Source organism: Alternaria atra (assembly GCF_907166805.1).
Source record: "Alternaria atra isolate CS162 genome assembly, contig: 28, whole genome shotgun sequence".
NCBI classification, from domain to species: Eukaryota; Fungi; Ascomycota; class Dothideomycetes; order Pleosporales; family Pleosporaceae; genus Alternaria; species Alternaria atra.
The window spans coordinates 3,256,651-3,272,905 of NW_025091326.1; the positions used below are offsets into that span (position 1 = coordinate 3,256,651).

At 51.1% G+C, this 16,255-nt stretch overlaps 3 protein-coding genes across 3 annotated transcripts; all 3 read right to left on the bottom strand.

Moving 5' to 3' along the window:
* Positions 1 to 748: 748 nt before the first annotated feature.
* ALTATR162_LOCUS8098 (uncharacterized protein) lies at positions 749 to 2,266 on the bottom strand (the record flags this gene model as incomplete). The annotated part of the gene is made up of 1 exon (XM_043315727.1): positions 749 to 2,266. One exon carries the CDS (start codon positions 2,264 to 2,266, stop codon positions 749 to 751), a length of 1,518 nt encoding a protein of 505 aa, XP_043171662.1.
* Positions 2,267 to 5,712: 3,446 nt separating this feature from the next.
* ALTATR162_LOCUS8099 (uncharacterized protein) lies at positions 5,713 to 7,985 on the bottom strand (the record flags this gene model as incomplete). The annotated part of the gene is made up of 3 exons (XM_043315728.1): positions 5,713 to 6,157; positions 6,370 to 7,702; positions 7,751 to 7,985. The coding sequence occupies 3 exons, from the start codon at positions 7,983 to 7,985 to the stop codon at positions 5,713 to 5,715; spliced, it is 2,013 nt and encodes a 670-aa protein (XP_043171663.1).
* A 7,600-nt stretch (positions 7,986 to 15,585) lies between these two features.
* Positions 15,586 to 15,886, bottom strand: ALTATR162_LOCUS8100 (uncharacterized protein; the record flags this gene model as incomplete). The annotated part of the gene is made up of 2 exons (XM_043315729.1): positions 15,586 to 15,742; positions 15,795 to 15,886. 2 exons carry the CDS (start codon positions 15,884 to 15,886, stop codon positions 15,586 to 15,588), a joined length of 249 nt encoding a protein of 82 aa, XP_043171664.1.
* Positions 15,887 to 16,255: the final 369 nt, after the last annotated feature.

Below are 16,255 nucleotides of genomic sequence, written 5' to 3' on the forward strand. Positions count from 1 at the left end.
AGCAGCATCAACCTTGATTTCATTCTCAATATTCAACGCTCGCTTTTCGAGCACACGATCACAAAGCAAGTCTTGACCTCGAGATCATGGACAACCTTGCGAAATGCTCAGAACCAACATCTCCTTTATCCAACAACAAAGTAGTCCAGCCATTCCGGCTACTCGATCTCCCTACTGAGCTACGCCTCATGATATACGAGCGTCTCAATGAGTGCTTTACTTCCATATATGTATCGTTGCTAACCCTCAAGTAGTCACAGTCGAGTATCCCAGTTCCGATGGTCGAATCTCCTCTCCCCGAACGACTCGGATCCGGATACAGATTGATCGAGCTATAGTTGGCACTTGTCGCGCTGTCAATGTCGAAGCAGGACCTGTGGTAAAGCGGCTGTTCGAGCAGGCGCAACCCGTGAGTGTGCGCCAGGTGGCTGAAGAACATGGTTGGGATCCTTTAGAGGGCGATGTAATTCACATTGAACGCTCGTGGCGTGATCTGGTTACTTTTACTACCGTTGATGTCCAGGTGCTTGCGATGCTGGCATAGTGTATAAGGTCTCGCCGGCGCTAGATCAGACTATTTAATAGTACAGGAAAGGTTTACCGATACTTGCACAATTGATAATCATTGGCATGGGCGTTGTGACATACAGTCGAGCTAAATTCAGCTCGATGGGAAGTCGTGTATAATGCGGTGAGTATCACATATTTGCATACTCTTGTGTTTTGGTATTAAAAATGTATATACAGTCTACTCCGCCTTAGGCACAACGTGAACTTCCCAGTTAGCGCCATGCGGGCCCTTGACCGTTTCACGTGGTGTGACACGATGGAAAGGTCCTTCATCATTTGTAACACCGCTCTCCAGAACGCCCTTCTTCTCACCTGTTCGCAGGTACTCTAGGAAGGCGACCGATGTGTCGATGTACTCGTGAAGCGCGTCCTTGCTGTTGAGCGTTGTACCAGTGACTAACTTCATAATCCAAGGAACGATCAGAGGCGCATCGGTACAAGACGGATGAGCGGTGCCCATCAAGGTCATGAACCATCCCACCTTCACGTTTTCGATGATGCCCTTCACAACATTGAAGTGCCATCCCTGTCCGTAGAAATCCGTTTGCTTCTCTGTCCATTCACCGCTCTGCATTACAAGTACTGGTACATCGATGTCTTTGTTCAGCGGTCCGGACCCCTTTCCAGGGTCTAACGCAACGCCGCCGTTGATGGGCATTGCCTTTGAGCCAGCAGATTTGAGTGCTTGCATCACGCCTGTAGCGCCGTATGAGTGGCCTCCGACTGTGACTGCAGACAAGTTGAGACGGTTCTTGAAACCAGGTAGGGCGTTCCGCGGTGAATCAGGCTTGAGGTTCACGACTGGTGCGTCACCAGCGTTGAGTTGCGCGAAGAGCTTGATGGTTTCGCTGATCTCGGCTTCGCGGAAGTTGAGTTGTGCAGCCTTAAGATCTAGGTCAGTCATTGGCGGGTCGACTGCAAGGTCCTCGAGTTTCAGGTGCCAAACTTTCCGCTCCGTCCCATCAGGATAGTGCACGATAGTACCGGGTCCGCTTCCGTCGCGGTGTTCGACAGCAGCGACAACATAGCCGTAACTTGCGATACTTCCGAGGTAGTGGGCATAACTCTGGCTCATTCCAGCCATTCCATGTGTAAATACCAGGCATGGCAACCCCCCGAGATCACTACCGCGTTTCAATTCCTGATGCTCCTCCTCTGCTGCGCTCATGATCTTTCCGAAGCTGCCTGCACCACTGCCATCTTCGCCCAATATCTGCTCAGCGCCGGAAAGTATGGGTGCATCAACGACACCTGGGATGACCGTGCTTGAACCAAGGAGCCAGAGAGCAAACGTGAAAACCGAAGACAGTTTCGATACACCGGCAAGCCGAGCATATCCCTCGCCAATGAGCGAAACCGGTTGGGGCAGCCATGGTCGTGCCCATAGTCGCTGACTAGGCGACGCCAGAGGCAGAGAAGATGGGTAGTATAAAGTGATGGCCAATGTATTGAGTTCGAAAGTCTTCTCCCCAGTTGCCTTCAGTACAGCATCATGAATCGTTCTCTTTTGGACCTCTGTCTCAACATCCAGTATGCCAACCTCATGCGGTCCTGTGTAAGGCGGAAGTGGTGAGGTGATTGGGGCCAAGCTGAAGAAGAGAACGCCAAAAAGTACACCTGCCGATGCGATGAACAAAAGACGCCGCGGTGTGAGACGGGCGGGCGGGGGTGCTAGGCGGGCCATCCGGAAGACCATGATGAGCGGCTTGGATCACAGTTCACTACAAAGACGGAAGGGAGCGGGAAAGGTCTGAGAAGGGCTGTGATATGTAGCCAGGAGTGGTATGTCAGGTTCTGAGATCTACAAGGTAGCACGCGAGTTCGACATGGTAATTGTGGTGTAAGGAAGAAATATGTCGCGCTGTGAAAGTGTTGGCAACAGATGACGTAGGCGACATCGGAGATAAGAAAGCCCAGATGGCAATTGGGTGACACTCCCATCTTCGATGAACAAACACCTACAATACATTTCGTCAAGAGCTGATGTGTTACCACCACGCCTGCGATTATATCCTTTCTCTCAATCTTGTCAATTGAGACTTTGTTCTTCAAACTTCGATTAGGAATGGACCGACGATCCGGACGAGGGCGACAAATGCTAATGTCTACACAAGAGCTGCAGTAGGTTTCTGCCTGTCCCTTACCTTGAAACTCGTTACATGAGAAGAGTAGTAAGATATATCAGATTAGATCTTGCTGAGATAGGGATATAGACGAAGCTGAGGCTGTGAGCCGTTATCGAACATGACGAATGAGCACGACGTCAAGCCCATGCAGCAGCCTAGTACTAAAGCAGATATCAGACAGAACTCCCTGTTTGCAGTATTAATTCAGGAGGTCTACATGATAGCTTAATGTGCAGATTTAACAGACTTAACATATTTGTATCGCCAAATCGTTTAGTTTCGTTGCATTCTCACCCTACGTCCGACTAGATAACTGGCTAATCCAAATCACAAATACTCGGACTTTGAAATTAGATCCTTGATGTATTATCTAACTGCCCTCCGGTAGCTCAACGCGTGGTTATCACAGGAGCTGTACCAAGCAGGGTCAGCGTGTACCTCAATGTCAATTTCAACAGGTAGTCACGGACGCAAATGGAGGTTACTGAAAAGAGCATGGTCATTGTGGCATTCCTAGAAGAAGACACTGCATCATATCCAATGCAAGACAAAGTCCCTACTCTACCGGAGAAACACATCGAGAACGCAGCGTCCGTCAATCGAAAAAAATCTAGTCGGCGAAGTCCAGACACCTCGCATAGGCTGAATGAATGCCTCAGGCATCTTCACGATGGTTCCACCGCATATGAAATAGCGTTTTGAATGACATTCAGCCTGGTCACAACATCTCTTTCTGGCCGATCAACGCTCTTCTACCCTCAATCCGTCACGATATCTGTCCAAGATCGTGAAATGTGCATGTACACATCCTCGCTTACCGATGGGTATGAAGTACATAAAACACAAGTCCCATGCACGAGCACAGCCGGCATTGCTTCAGGCACGTTCAGCGGCCCGGATAATTCCAAACGACTTGTCTATTACCCGAGCCACACACTATCTGCGCCTTGGTCCTCAACAGGGTCTATAATGAACGTGCCGCTCCGCGTGTAGGCCCCTGGTATTTGACTTGCATATGGCCAGGATTCTTGAAGTCTTTTACCCGGACGATCTTGTTCGGTTCGGCATCCCTATGGATTTGCGCGCGGTCAGTTCCCGGTTTCGAATGAGGGACGTCTTGGTTCCTGCATGTTTAATCTGTTGGTATTGGGCGCGGTTGGTTGCGTGTAGAGGCACAACGCAGTCAGACGAGCGCATTGATCGTACCTAGGTAGGCAGAAGTTTGTCGCAGTACGCGCTCTCTCAATGAACACTTTGGTGGAGCTGCCATGTGGGTGTAGAGTGGAGCATTCCCGGTCTTTTTTCTATTCCAGTACCCTTAATATTACTATCCCAACAATAAGAACATGCTGTCTAGCAGATCAGTATGTGCGCTCTGCTGCTCGCTTCCCCAGATTCTGCGAGCCGCGGATATGTTGGCTAGCATGATACAGGGTTGGGACCTTGACATCGTGGCCATCATAACCAGTTTCAACATGCTTTCCGAAACCGTCGCGTTCTTGCAACTGCCTATCTGATCGATCCGATGGCTTCCAAAACAGTCAAAAGGTCGTTAGATGGCTAGATGCAACCGACCCACCAACAAACAACTCGCCTCCGATATCAACACGAACCATCTCCACCACCAGTTTGTCAGTCAGCCATTCGGTACCATGGCACCGGTCTCTTTGGGCGACTTCATTGCGAAAACCTCGCCTCGACAGGTCGGCTCCGTATCCATTTGAGATAACAAACCCACTTGTTTACATCCATTTCAGGACGATGCGCAGCGTCTAACCACATGGGCTTATACGCTGCAGGCGCCGCAATCAAATGAGCGTTGTGTCAATCTGCACTATTTCGTAGCCAGATATGTTTTGCGGGTAGTAGCACGGCATTGATGAATAGCACGCGACAAAAGCCTGGCGAAAGCGTCCCGCTGCCCCGTTCCTGACACACTAGTTTCTGCTATTGTTTTACTCTCCTAGTAAAACGTCGAATTAGCCGGACTGTACTGCACGTCCCTTCGCGGCTATGCGAAGCTCTTGTGCTCTTCATCTATACTTGCGCGCGTTGGTGTTGATGACACGACATCGCGTCGCGTCGTAGTTTTTTCAGCTCATGTAATCATGTTCGTGGCGTTCATACGACGATAATGCTTTTCCCTGTATTTCCAATCAGCCTGCCCGTACTAAGCCAACGGCGCGGGCGGGTGTGTTCATGCAGGGCAAGCCTGCGAATCTGAGGATGAGCTGCCGTGTGGATCGTCAGGGTCGGACCTGTGGATCGTTGAGAAGGTAGCAAAGTGAGGCACAAGGACTCGCGCAGGCTGGGGGAATGCGCCATGTACCTGCGTGGCTCAAAGCGAGGACCATATAATCGGTCAACTTATTTCAAGCCGCGAAATGCAGCCGAGTATAGGTCAATCATTAAGCAAAGGCGAAGAAGACCATGAAATTGGTTGTGTTATCATCTTGATTTGTTTGTATTGCAATGCTCGCAAGCATCTTTCGAAAGAGGAACGAGATCGAAACCAACAATCATCTCATGTGGTGATTCCAAAACCAGATGGTGATTATTTTTCGCGCTCTTCGCGATAGGTCATTCTCCTTCTGAACATAGGAGACGATTGATGTGCAAATGGTGTAAGACAGATCTATGTAATGAGACAAAGGTGCGCCGACGAAATGCACATGAGCGAGCTGATAGAAAGCTGACGCAAAGAAAACTGAAATGCGCGAGACTAAGTGAAACTCCTCCGACTTTTAGCCTTCCGTTGACAACGAGACTGAAAGTAGACAGACAAGATAGGAAAGAACATGACTCGTCAATATATACACTGAATGCAATGTTGTGTCGTTGTTAACATGACATGAAGCATAGCCAGCCATGCTTCAGAAGCCTCCAGGCTTAGTGTAGAGACGCTGCTCGTGAAGCTATTATTAAGGGCGCCGTGGTGATGGGTTGTTGATGATGGTGTTTGGATTTTACAATTGCGAAGTAGTGGATGTGTTGCGTGGTGGTACTGGGAAGAGGCTCAGCATGGGGAGCGCGCCTGCGCTGTGGTCGCTGAGCGATTGCGTAGCTTGGCTGATGAGTCTTCTTTAGGTACAGAAACGGAAAGCAGCTTGGCAGCACCGTCAGACAGGGCTTGTTTGTGCTGGCGTGCTGAAGTACGAGCGGAGCGTGGTGACCCTTGACGCGCAAGATCGAGCGATGACTTGAGCTCTTCTTCGACGGTGGGATGATTGGTACGCTGCGAGCCACGTCGAGCCAGATCAAGCGAGGCCCTGAGCTCAGTCTCTATGGAGCTGCGAGATTGCTCCTCATCTTGTGGCGCTTCGTCATCTGAAGCGAAAAATGTTCGCCCTTCCAAAGTACGCCCTGGCGGCGTAACGTCATCGTCTTCTTTGTCTTCGTTGAGAAATGCGATCTGCTCCGATAATTGATCGCCTGCCAGACTAAAGCCAAGCGACTTTCGGCTACGACGGGAAGGGATCAATTCTGGTACACTTCCTGCAGAACTTGCCGAGCGCCGTACAGGGAGCTCCAAAGGCCAGAGCTCTGGACAGAGGACATGAGGCTACTATCATAGGAGCTTCGTCTACTAAGTCGGACGTGACTACTACGCGCCGAGCTAGTCGCGCTTCGGCTCGCGTCAAGCATTGGAAAATGCCGATCGGACCCAGCGTACTCGTCAAGCAAGTCCTCGTAAGTGACTTCTCTGGTATCCTTGTATTCTTGGGGGACAAGGAGGGAAGGGCTTAGTATGAATCCAGTGTCGCCGCTGAAGCGGTTGGCATTGAAGAATCCCGATGGTGTTGGTGGCAGTCCAGTACCCATGGTAGATGTGGATATCGCAGAAGTTGGGACTAGCTCTGGCACACTTCCTGTGCTGGGAACGAGTAGAGACGAGCGGAAATTGTCAGAAGCGAAGCGCTCTCTATCAGCGGGCGTGATTCTTAGGTTGTCGTTATTCGCTTGCTCCGCAGAAGGTGTTTCGCAACAGCGAACACCATCATCAGATGCACGATCCCATTCGAAGTCACAGTCAGCTTCGAGGGCGTTGTCATAAATATAGTCAACGTCCTCTTCCCATGACTCCTCTATTGCGCGCCATGTGTTCGACTGGCGACGATGAGTAGGTTTTCGAATGGACATTCTCCTTGGAATACTACCCGAGCCCAACGTATCAGACATCTGCGATGAGGGTCGCGAGACAGACGGTGCTGCCCTTGGTGAGGCAGGAGATTGACCCCGACCATGTGCCCTAGAGTTGACTGGTGATCGCGGGCTCTGAAAGGAGAACGACCCAAAGTAGGGCGATCTCGGTGAAGTCGGGGTCTTCATTGGCGGCTGTGGTGCAGGCCTTGGGCTGACGAATCTCTCTGGTTCCTCAGCGACATCTGCGAGACTAGGGCTAAACGATGGCGGTGTCGTTGCGTGAATGGCCGAGTCGTCAGGTGTTGTTACCGCATGGCCGAAATACGAGGAGTCTTCTAGTATTTCAGGTATTATGTCTGGTGTGGACACAGCCGAGAGCGCAAACGAGTCCCAGATACCTGATTCTCGCTTGGATCGAGACGATCTGCGTGGGATTGGTCCTGTCTCTTCATATGCAATTTCAGGTGTATCGAAAGGAGGTCCAAGAGGGAGATATGGCGATTGGAGAGGCGCCTGTACCGAAGAAGATGTGTGGGTATGTTTCCGAGGGCTGATACCGGGTTGGGAGAAGCTCTCTATAGATCGGGCTAGACGTAGTGGTCGTCGCATCATTGGAAAATGGGGTGCATTTTCCGACTCATGGCGCGCATCTGGACTGCGAGGGGGTGATCTAAAGCCAAGGGCAGATGAGGATCTATCCTCTCCAATTGCAAGGTTTTCAGAAGAAAAGTTCCTGAAATGGAGGCTCTCGGTTGGTGAATCTGGGAGTTGCTTTTCGAGGGCAGCGATTTGATGTCGATCAGTATGGGAGAGGTGCTGAAAGTCGAATGGGCTCGAAATACGGCTTATTAGGTTCGCACCTGCTGTGATGGTTAGCATATAGACCTCGTGTTGGGGAAACTGTTGCTTACCAGCCTCCTCAGCTTGAGTGTTACCTCTTTTGCTCTTCCGCAAGATCGATGTTCGCCTTTCGTTGGCATCCCCGTCATACTCATCAACGTTGATCATGGGCGTCTCACTTAGCCTCTTGCCCTTTTTGCCGCGAAACAATGACCTCCTCGATCCGGTAGACTCCTTGTGGTTTTTGTTGCCGGTTTGTCGATGTCCAGGTGGTGAGTCATGCCATGAACCCTCATGTTCAGCCATATCGGAATGGCTAAGAGACAGTAACGACGGGGTCGTGGACGTTGCGGTATTGCTCCTTGATCGTAGGTTGAACACGGAGCTTCGTCTGGCCGGATAGGCTCTAGGTTGTTGTTCAGGCGAATGCATACCAGCATGAGAAGAGTGCGTAGGAGGATACTGCTCCAGCCAAGAGTCTGAACTTGTGGTGGGAAAGTTAGGCCCCGCGGCCTGAGAGTCTACAGATGACTGTCGAGATCGGGATGCATCAGTTTTGTGGAATGAAAACATGGCTTGAGAATCTGGAGGAACCCCAGAAAGATATGGCCTAATGCAAGCAATGCGAACCGAGCAATGCTAGTATGGCGTGTGCAGGTCCCCACAAGTGGCCGGCAAATGTAGTGATGGCAACAACCATTGAAATTGACAGAATACTCTGGGAGAAACCTGTCGCGCGCACGCGAGCTCGGATGTTGTGAGTTGGAATGCCCGGGTTATACGCCTGCGGAAGGCGTTAGTGATGTATGCAAAGGACTTGCCATTGGTACACAAGACCTGTGAGGAGGGATTGAGGTTGGATGAGGCGAGATGACTGGACTTGGACCAAGTCTAGGATACAAGCGTAACAAACGAGGGTAAAGGTATAGTTGAGATGCAATAACAGTCAAAGTAATATATGCGTACCTGGTCAGGCAGATAACTTATTTGCAGGGGAGTAGAGAACGCAAGAGCCTGGTCACGGACCACTGCAGGGCGACGGCTGATGAAGGGGTTCTGCCCTTCTGTGTGGGAACAAGACGAGGATGTGGTCAAGGAGTTAGGGTCGAGTGAAGGTTGGCGAACTGCACAGACCGAAGTGAGACAAACGGTGGTTGCGAATCAGAATGAGTGGTGGACGGTCCAGGTAGCTGAGCAAAGATTCGAGTAGGGATTGTAGTTGCTGAAGAGCGATCATTGGCATATCCTGTAGTATTGCATGCCGTGACACGGGAACAGGATGCTTTGTGGCCGGTAAAGTAACAGCAGGTGTAGGGATGATCTCACTATGTAGGAACATGGCCGGCTTGGTCGAGCAGCGGAGAGTATGTGGAGAAGATGGAAGGTGCTCAGTGTGCTCCACTCGGTTAGTGACATCTAGGATGAGCAAGGACAAGGCTCGCTGCGCGCAAGCAGGAGAGAACATGGGTATCTGCCGCTGAGCGACGGTGTCTGAGCGTTTGTTAGTGGCTGGGGGAGCGCGGAACCAGGGGTGTTGGAGACGGGGGATGCCCGACTTCACAGGGCTTATGAGCCACTGACGATGAGCGCACAAGGTGAACGCGGCCCGACAGGTCGGCCTGCGTAATATAAGGTCGCAGGGGCAATGACGGCTGTCATTGATTGGACATTGCAGCGAAATAAACGGTTAAATCTGCTGCATATGTGCTTTGACCACGTCTCGACCCGCTTTGCTACGAGGACGTGAGCTCCAATTTGCTTGCAACGTCGGCCGTAAGTTGTTGTGCACCCGAGAAGGATTCGACAACGCGTAGCAGGACGTGCTGTGGCTGGAGCAAGTTGTCTTCCTGCGGTGTTCGCAGACAGCAGACGTTTGGTAGCACAGGACGCGTAAATTGTGCTTACGATACGAGCCAGGATCCATTCACAGGCTGGGAATGGAGGATTTTGGTAGCTAAATACAGCATTTGTGCCATTAGTGCCGAACAGTGCCGGCTCGCGTTTTCAGGCGGGCACGGCGCAATGCCTGCAGGGTTAGGCCTTGATTGTGCGATGCGCCTGGGCATGCATAACGCCTCAGCTTCGACATGTCTGCTACTTTGTCCTGGCTGTCTGGCTAAGCATGTCGAAGAGAGGCGCAACTATTGCTCCAAGTATTGGTGCATGCTATAGTCGCATTCCGGCGTGGATCAATAAATCTGTCAGAAAGGCATCGCGATAAGCGTCTGAGCAGAGACCAAAGGCTAGAGCAACGTCCCATCTGCAGATCTTCGCTCGTGAGACGGCGGAACCTGAAACAACCGAAGACAGCCCCTACACCATGGCCAAAGATGCGTCCAAGGACTCGATACCCCGCCTCACTCAGACGTCTCAATCTACACAGGGCTCGTCGGTGGATCGATCCGAATCGTGAACAGCCCTCATCGAGGTCGGAGTACATGCCATGATGTGTCGGAGCCCAGGCAAATCCCAAACGTGTTTCAGAGCCTCTTGACAGCCACAGTTAAGTTCTGACTATCGTGGGTTGTGAGGCCATTGTGGTCTGCCTTTTCGCTACTCTTCAACAGACTCAGCGTGCACAAAGTACTACCTCGGCACAGTCGCACGGCCACCGAAGCATAACCTCGAGATTACTGAGTACGGTCCATGTTGCAACACCGTCTGCTCGTATCATGTCGTGATGCGGTCGCATACGACCGAAGTAGAGGCTGTAGATCTTCGCGTCAGCCGCCGTACAACAGCGCCATTCGAGTCTGCACAAAGACGTGTGACGAGCGCCTATCTCTACAAGTTTTTTTGTTCTTCTTGGAACATGCACTCGTAATGAGGTCCAACGCTCAAGGCATGAGCCGTGTGGGGGTTGTGGGCGGTCAGCTTCAACTTCAGCGGCACAGATGCAAAGCGATCACACCGACTGATTCCAAAGCGCCCGGTAATAGTGGCACTGGAACCGATTTCCTGTACAGTTTTTGGGCTGTCATTTCTCCCAAGCTGAGGTCCCGGACCTGGAGGTGAAGACTCTCTCGCGTGCGCTACCATGCCAAGAATACACGTGCATCTGTGGAACAACCTCGGGGATGACCCTATCTAATTATCATCATCATCATCATCATCACTGTCCTGTTACCCTGCAGACGACTGTGCACAGCGTCTCCTATCAATACCTGAGTTGGACATGTCTCCAGTCTCCAGTCTCCAGAGTCCCAGTGGTTCCTGTCCGCTGCGTGGTTCCCCCTGTTCCTGCAGTGGTCGCTGGCGGCCGACCATAGATCGGCGAGCACCACTCGGTACCTCCACCTTGCTGCTTCTTCCACGCACCAGCGGCCCACGTCTTACGCACCACGCCTCTGCGCGTCCAACAACCTTCTCCTATTAGTCCTCTTCCCGTTGTGAATGACGTTGGGTGCATGACGACTGCGCTACTTCCTCACGAGTACCTCTCTAGCGGGCTTGTAGTCTTAGGTTCGGCGCCCGAACTCCCGGACACAATCTTCACCGGTGTATCCACATGGCTATCCATGCGCTGTGGTCCGCTTCTATGGAAACCGTCTGTACACGGCAATTACCTCATTGCGGCCAATTATAGGTGCTCGTCTTCGCTCCACTTTCCATTCGTCTCGAGGCATTCAGCAGCGGGATTGAGATTATACTCCAGGAACATGCTGGCGTTGTCAGAGAGTAATCACGGTGCAACTCGTATCTGTTCTGCTAAGTATTCAAGTCTGCGTTTCCCGGACTTATGTCCACACGAAAACCTTGTTTCCTGTACCTGCAGGTCGTTCGCTCTGTCGTCTAACCATTTTCGTCAGACCGGCTGACTCTAGTTGGAGCCGTCCGTACCCCCACTGGTCGTTCCCCTCGACCTTAACACTACGTAGAGTATCTGCATCACTCAGGGATCTCTGCGTCCACGAAATCGAATGCGAATTCAGCAATGCCGATACCTAGAGGAACTCGCATTCGGCTCCGCTCTCACTAGGAAGCTCTGGTTTCACCATCGAGACATACGGGGTGTAATAGCTGTTAACAGGTGCATCCATGATTTGGCCGTGTGGATAATATAATTGCCATGGAAAATCGATCTGGGAACGGCTGTTGTTTGTGTACGGCGTTGCATACCGTACCAGAAAGTGTCGTCTTGACGCAGCCTCCTAGAGGCCATGAAAGATGTTTAGCAAGCCTTATTTCATGGTATCTATGATTACAGACGTCCTCTATACAACAACTGCTCTGGTACGTAGCGAATAACTCCGAAGTGAGAACCATCCCACCAATGAAGCAAACGTGGCGTTTTCGCTTACCAGCCTTGGCAACTGGCGGACATGATGGCTCTCCATCCCAGTGGTTCAACGCGCGGGCAATCGCAGCCACAGTCGTTTCCGCCTCAACAGGAGAGGCTCTCGTCTCCTCATACAAACGGTGCACTTGCGGATCTATCGAACCTTATCCCACAATCTGTGGAGACAGCGGCGGATACAGAGTACGCGTATACGTCCGATCCGGTCTGATAGGCCAACTGGCGAATAGCCCAAAACGCCGTCATGATCCGGGTCAAGATGCAGAGTTCGCTTAAACCCAAGGACGTATTCACGAATAGAAGTACCCGGTTGTCGGTCGAAGAGCCACTCCCACATTTAGCAAGCGACCGCTGCCTAGGTACATAAGTCTATCGATAATCTTCACTCTAATCCTTCCAGAGTCAGAGCGCGGGACACCGCCGAGGTCCAGACGACAGTCAGCTGCGACTTTTGATCTGGGGCGTCAAGGGCATCATGCACGTATGCTCCCAACGGCTTATCTGAGTCTTGGTCCACAGTTTCGGATCCTATGCAGAGGCAAAATTTTCGGGGAACATGGATTTGCAGCTCGGCCACGGCACGTCTTGAGCATAGTTTTGCCATCCAAGCATACAGTGGCCAACATCGTATGGGTTGGCTTCTCTCTCTCATCATCATGCAGCTGTTCTTTTGCTTTCTCAATGCATGGCTGGAAAAAGAGAGGGGCACTCTGCATGGGACGGGAACTCCGCCACTGTTCAACAATAGTCCAGCCCAGGGTCATGAGATTCTCGCGTCGCCCTCTTGGTCTCGCACTATCGGTTGATGCAAAAGCACGGAATTTAAGTCTGCTCAGATGCAGAGATGCTTTGAAGGCGGCTCCATTGCTATTGGAGGACGTGAACGAGAGGTGGTCGGCGGAAAATACTATCACAACGACCATCAGAGCAATCGATATATTTGATGCGGTCATACTGACACTACGCGGTCGAACGGGGGAAACGGGGATTACAGATGGAATGAACAGAAACTCCGCCAATCAACAATCCGTTGGCGCATCATCTGCGCCACATTTGCAGTTTTCCAACTACACTCTTCTGTGTCGATGCCAACTAAGAAAGCCGTGGCGTTTTCCCTGTGCACATCTCAGGTTCATCTCTTGAAAGGCGCGCCGGTGGCCCACGGGCCGTGAGACATGGGTCACAATCCTTCGGTTGACGATCGAAGAGCCACCAACACCACTCTGAGCCGTGCCCCGGTGTGAACTGCAGACTTCATCACTGGTCAAGGCGCACGACGCACGGCGGTCCCGTGATGCACAATCCGCCTCGGTTGGTCCCTTGAAAGGGCAGGTGTATGGCAGGGCCAAAAGGGTTTTCTTTGACGATCGTAAAAGTGTGGGTATCGACGCAAGGCCAGACGCGTGCATCGAATGACACATCTACACGAACATGGCTTCACTTCCGACCGCTTTTTGCTTTGTTCGCTCATTTTATCAGACGGATTCATTAGTGTCGGAATGCTCGTATGAGAATTCAATTCCTCTCTTGCCATGACGTCGTCTTCATTACAACCGTACCACACTTGAGAACTGCAATGTATGTAGGGTACGCAATTTGTACCAACTGCCACGCCGGGTCAGAAATTGTGTTTTTCCGTAAGGACGGATACCATATCACCCAAAAGACCTACAACTACCGTTGGCCAGTGCGACCGCAAAAAGCAAATACTTACATCAAGCCACCATGCAAGTGTCATTTCGTTTGCGATTTACGCAAGGCCTCGCAATATGCACGATGGCAATCTCATCCTGCAGGTACAAGGTCCAGACCACACTTCGACTTGTGAAAAGAAAAGGAGTATATGATCGGTGGGCAGCTCGGATATCCAACTTTGGTCTCTCTCATGTCACTAACGTTAGACAACATTTTTTACATAAGCGATGGTGGCGTCTGGAATCACTCTCACTACCGAAATAATACTCATACGAGATAGATCTAGACTACTGATTACCAATAGACGTTCGCGGAGAGTAAGGCAGATTTTCAACAGACTGTTTCGTCGTTGGCTGTTAGTGGTCAGACAACCAGTCTAGATGATACAATGAAGTATGTCTCACGTTGACGATGTGGTCTGACAGTTCAAGAGCATGATGTACGGACATGTACCATATAAACTGTGAGTAGCCAAACCAAGCAATGAACAGCTATAGTGTACACCTGCCGAATACCTACCGAATACCTTCTCCTCTAGCATCATGCGTCTTGTACATTCAGTATACGCGTCTGCCCTGTCAACCCTTGTACATCCAAGCAACGTTTTTTTAACCAAACTTCTGCAACATACTTCCGGAAACGATTTGCCCCCTAGATAGGCAGATCTACGACTAAAACATTACCGGAATCGATAAACGGCTACATGAAGCCGTTCTCAATGCCGAAAGTATCAGTGAAGGCAGGTGAAAACGTACACAATGCGGGGTCTGCCTGTCCGAAGACAGGCCGTCGATTACACCGACTGGATGGTGGTCTGTCCTCCATTTGTATCGTTGATCGAAACATTCTGGAACGCGTGTCTTCCCCGTATCCCCAGTTCGTGGTGAGTTTGAGACCAGGGCGTTTTACGGTAACGGGTCGATATACTTCAAGATCCAGAGATCCAGATCTGGAGGCATTGCTGGGTCTAGCCCATGACATAGGCAGTAATACGGCACTTTTCAGTTGGTTGCCTGTCATTTCCGTGCATACGCTGCGCGTTGTTGTTGCTCACCTCCGTCAAGGAGTTGAGGGGTTCTGTGATGTGGAGAAGGAGCCGACGACCAACATCTTCTTGTTGGGACAGTCAGACCGAGGAAAGATGGGCTCGTCCGTTATTGGCGTTAGTTATCGCCTTGGTATGCGCAAAGATGAATGAGGCAATCGTGTCTTCGCACTGACAATCCTCCGCACCAAGGTTGATGATCTTCGAATACCGAGCGCGGGCATAAGGCGGACAATAAGGCTGACGTGTTCGTTGGGGAAACTTCGGGATTCACAATTAGAGCATCAGTGCACAGTACATGATTTCTCCTATCGCAAGGAAGAAGACGAGTTCCGCGTTAAGGAAAGCCCGCCTGTTGCAATGGAAAGAGGAAGTGATATGCTGGTGGACATTAATCATCATTCGACAAGGAAGAAAAAGCCGAGTGGATGAGCGCCAGAAACTGCCGATTAGTAGGGCATAGGTAAGGGTACATGGCCATGATAACTCTACGTAGCTCCTGCTTTGACAGGCGCGTTGTCCTAGCCTTATAGATTAGCTAATTGAAGGTACGCTTTTGCAGGCTTGACCATAGCTGCAGGACATAGTCAAAATTCTATAGTTGACGCGTTTTGCTTCATATAATCCTCCCCTAAGTGAATTGTCTTCTGTTAACGAGTCTGGATAATTAGACACGAAGAGCCAAACCTCGTTGTCGTCGTTCTTTGATCTTCCTCAGCAACTCAGCAGCATACGAGGGGAAACCGTGAATCATGATAGTTTTGTTTGCTCGTTCTGTGTGGTATTCCATATGTACAATCCCGCAGTAACGAAGCCTGAATCAACCGGTACGCCCTTGTTCTGCATGCGCTTCCTCTTACTGGCAACTCCTAAATTGTCTCATCATGGTGACCACCCTTGTCATCGAAGAACAGTTGCTCGGCAACAAGATATCCAGCGAATGCGACGGTGGCTATTCCGAGGCCAGGGAAGGAGCCCTTGAAGCGGTTGAAGCGGGTGAAGGGTCCGGTGTATCGCCATTGCTCACTGCAGAGGTAAGTATGTGCGGTCTCAGGCCAGCTCGTGGTTTGAAGCGTACTATCGTGCCCATGGGTCACCCTTTGTGCCGTTTGCGGAGGCAGCGGCGAACTTCTTGGGATCGAAACCGGTGATGGAGGGGCGTGGTGCCATGGTGATGGAGCTGGAGTAGTCAGCAATTGTTGCGCGTGAGAAACAGCCAATCAACCAAGCACGAGAGGATTGAATGCGTACTTTATCGGCCTCGTGAGCAGCTGATGCGAGTCAAGGCGTTTGGAGGAGCTGACGTTGTTCGTTCCTGGACCTTCGTCAGTCGCATCTCTCGATATCTTGGCGAGCGATCATCGCGCACGGCCTACACACGTAACTGCGGTCGCTCTCCCCACACCACTCATACAACTCCCGCAACCCATCGTTATCACCACTCCGGACGCGCTCGAATAATTCTGAGATACTCCAAGACTGTGGCAAGCTTCATCTGAGCATCCAGGATTCTTTGTCGTTTCGTCAACACCACGAACA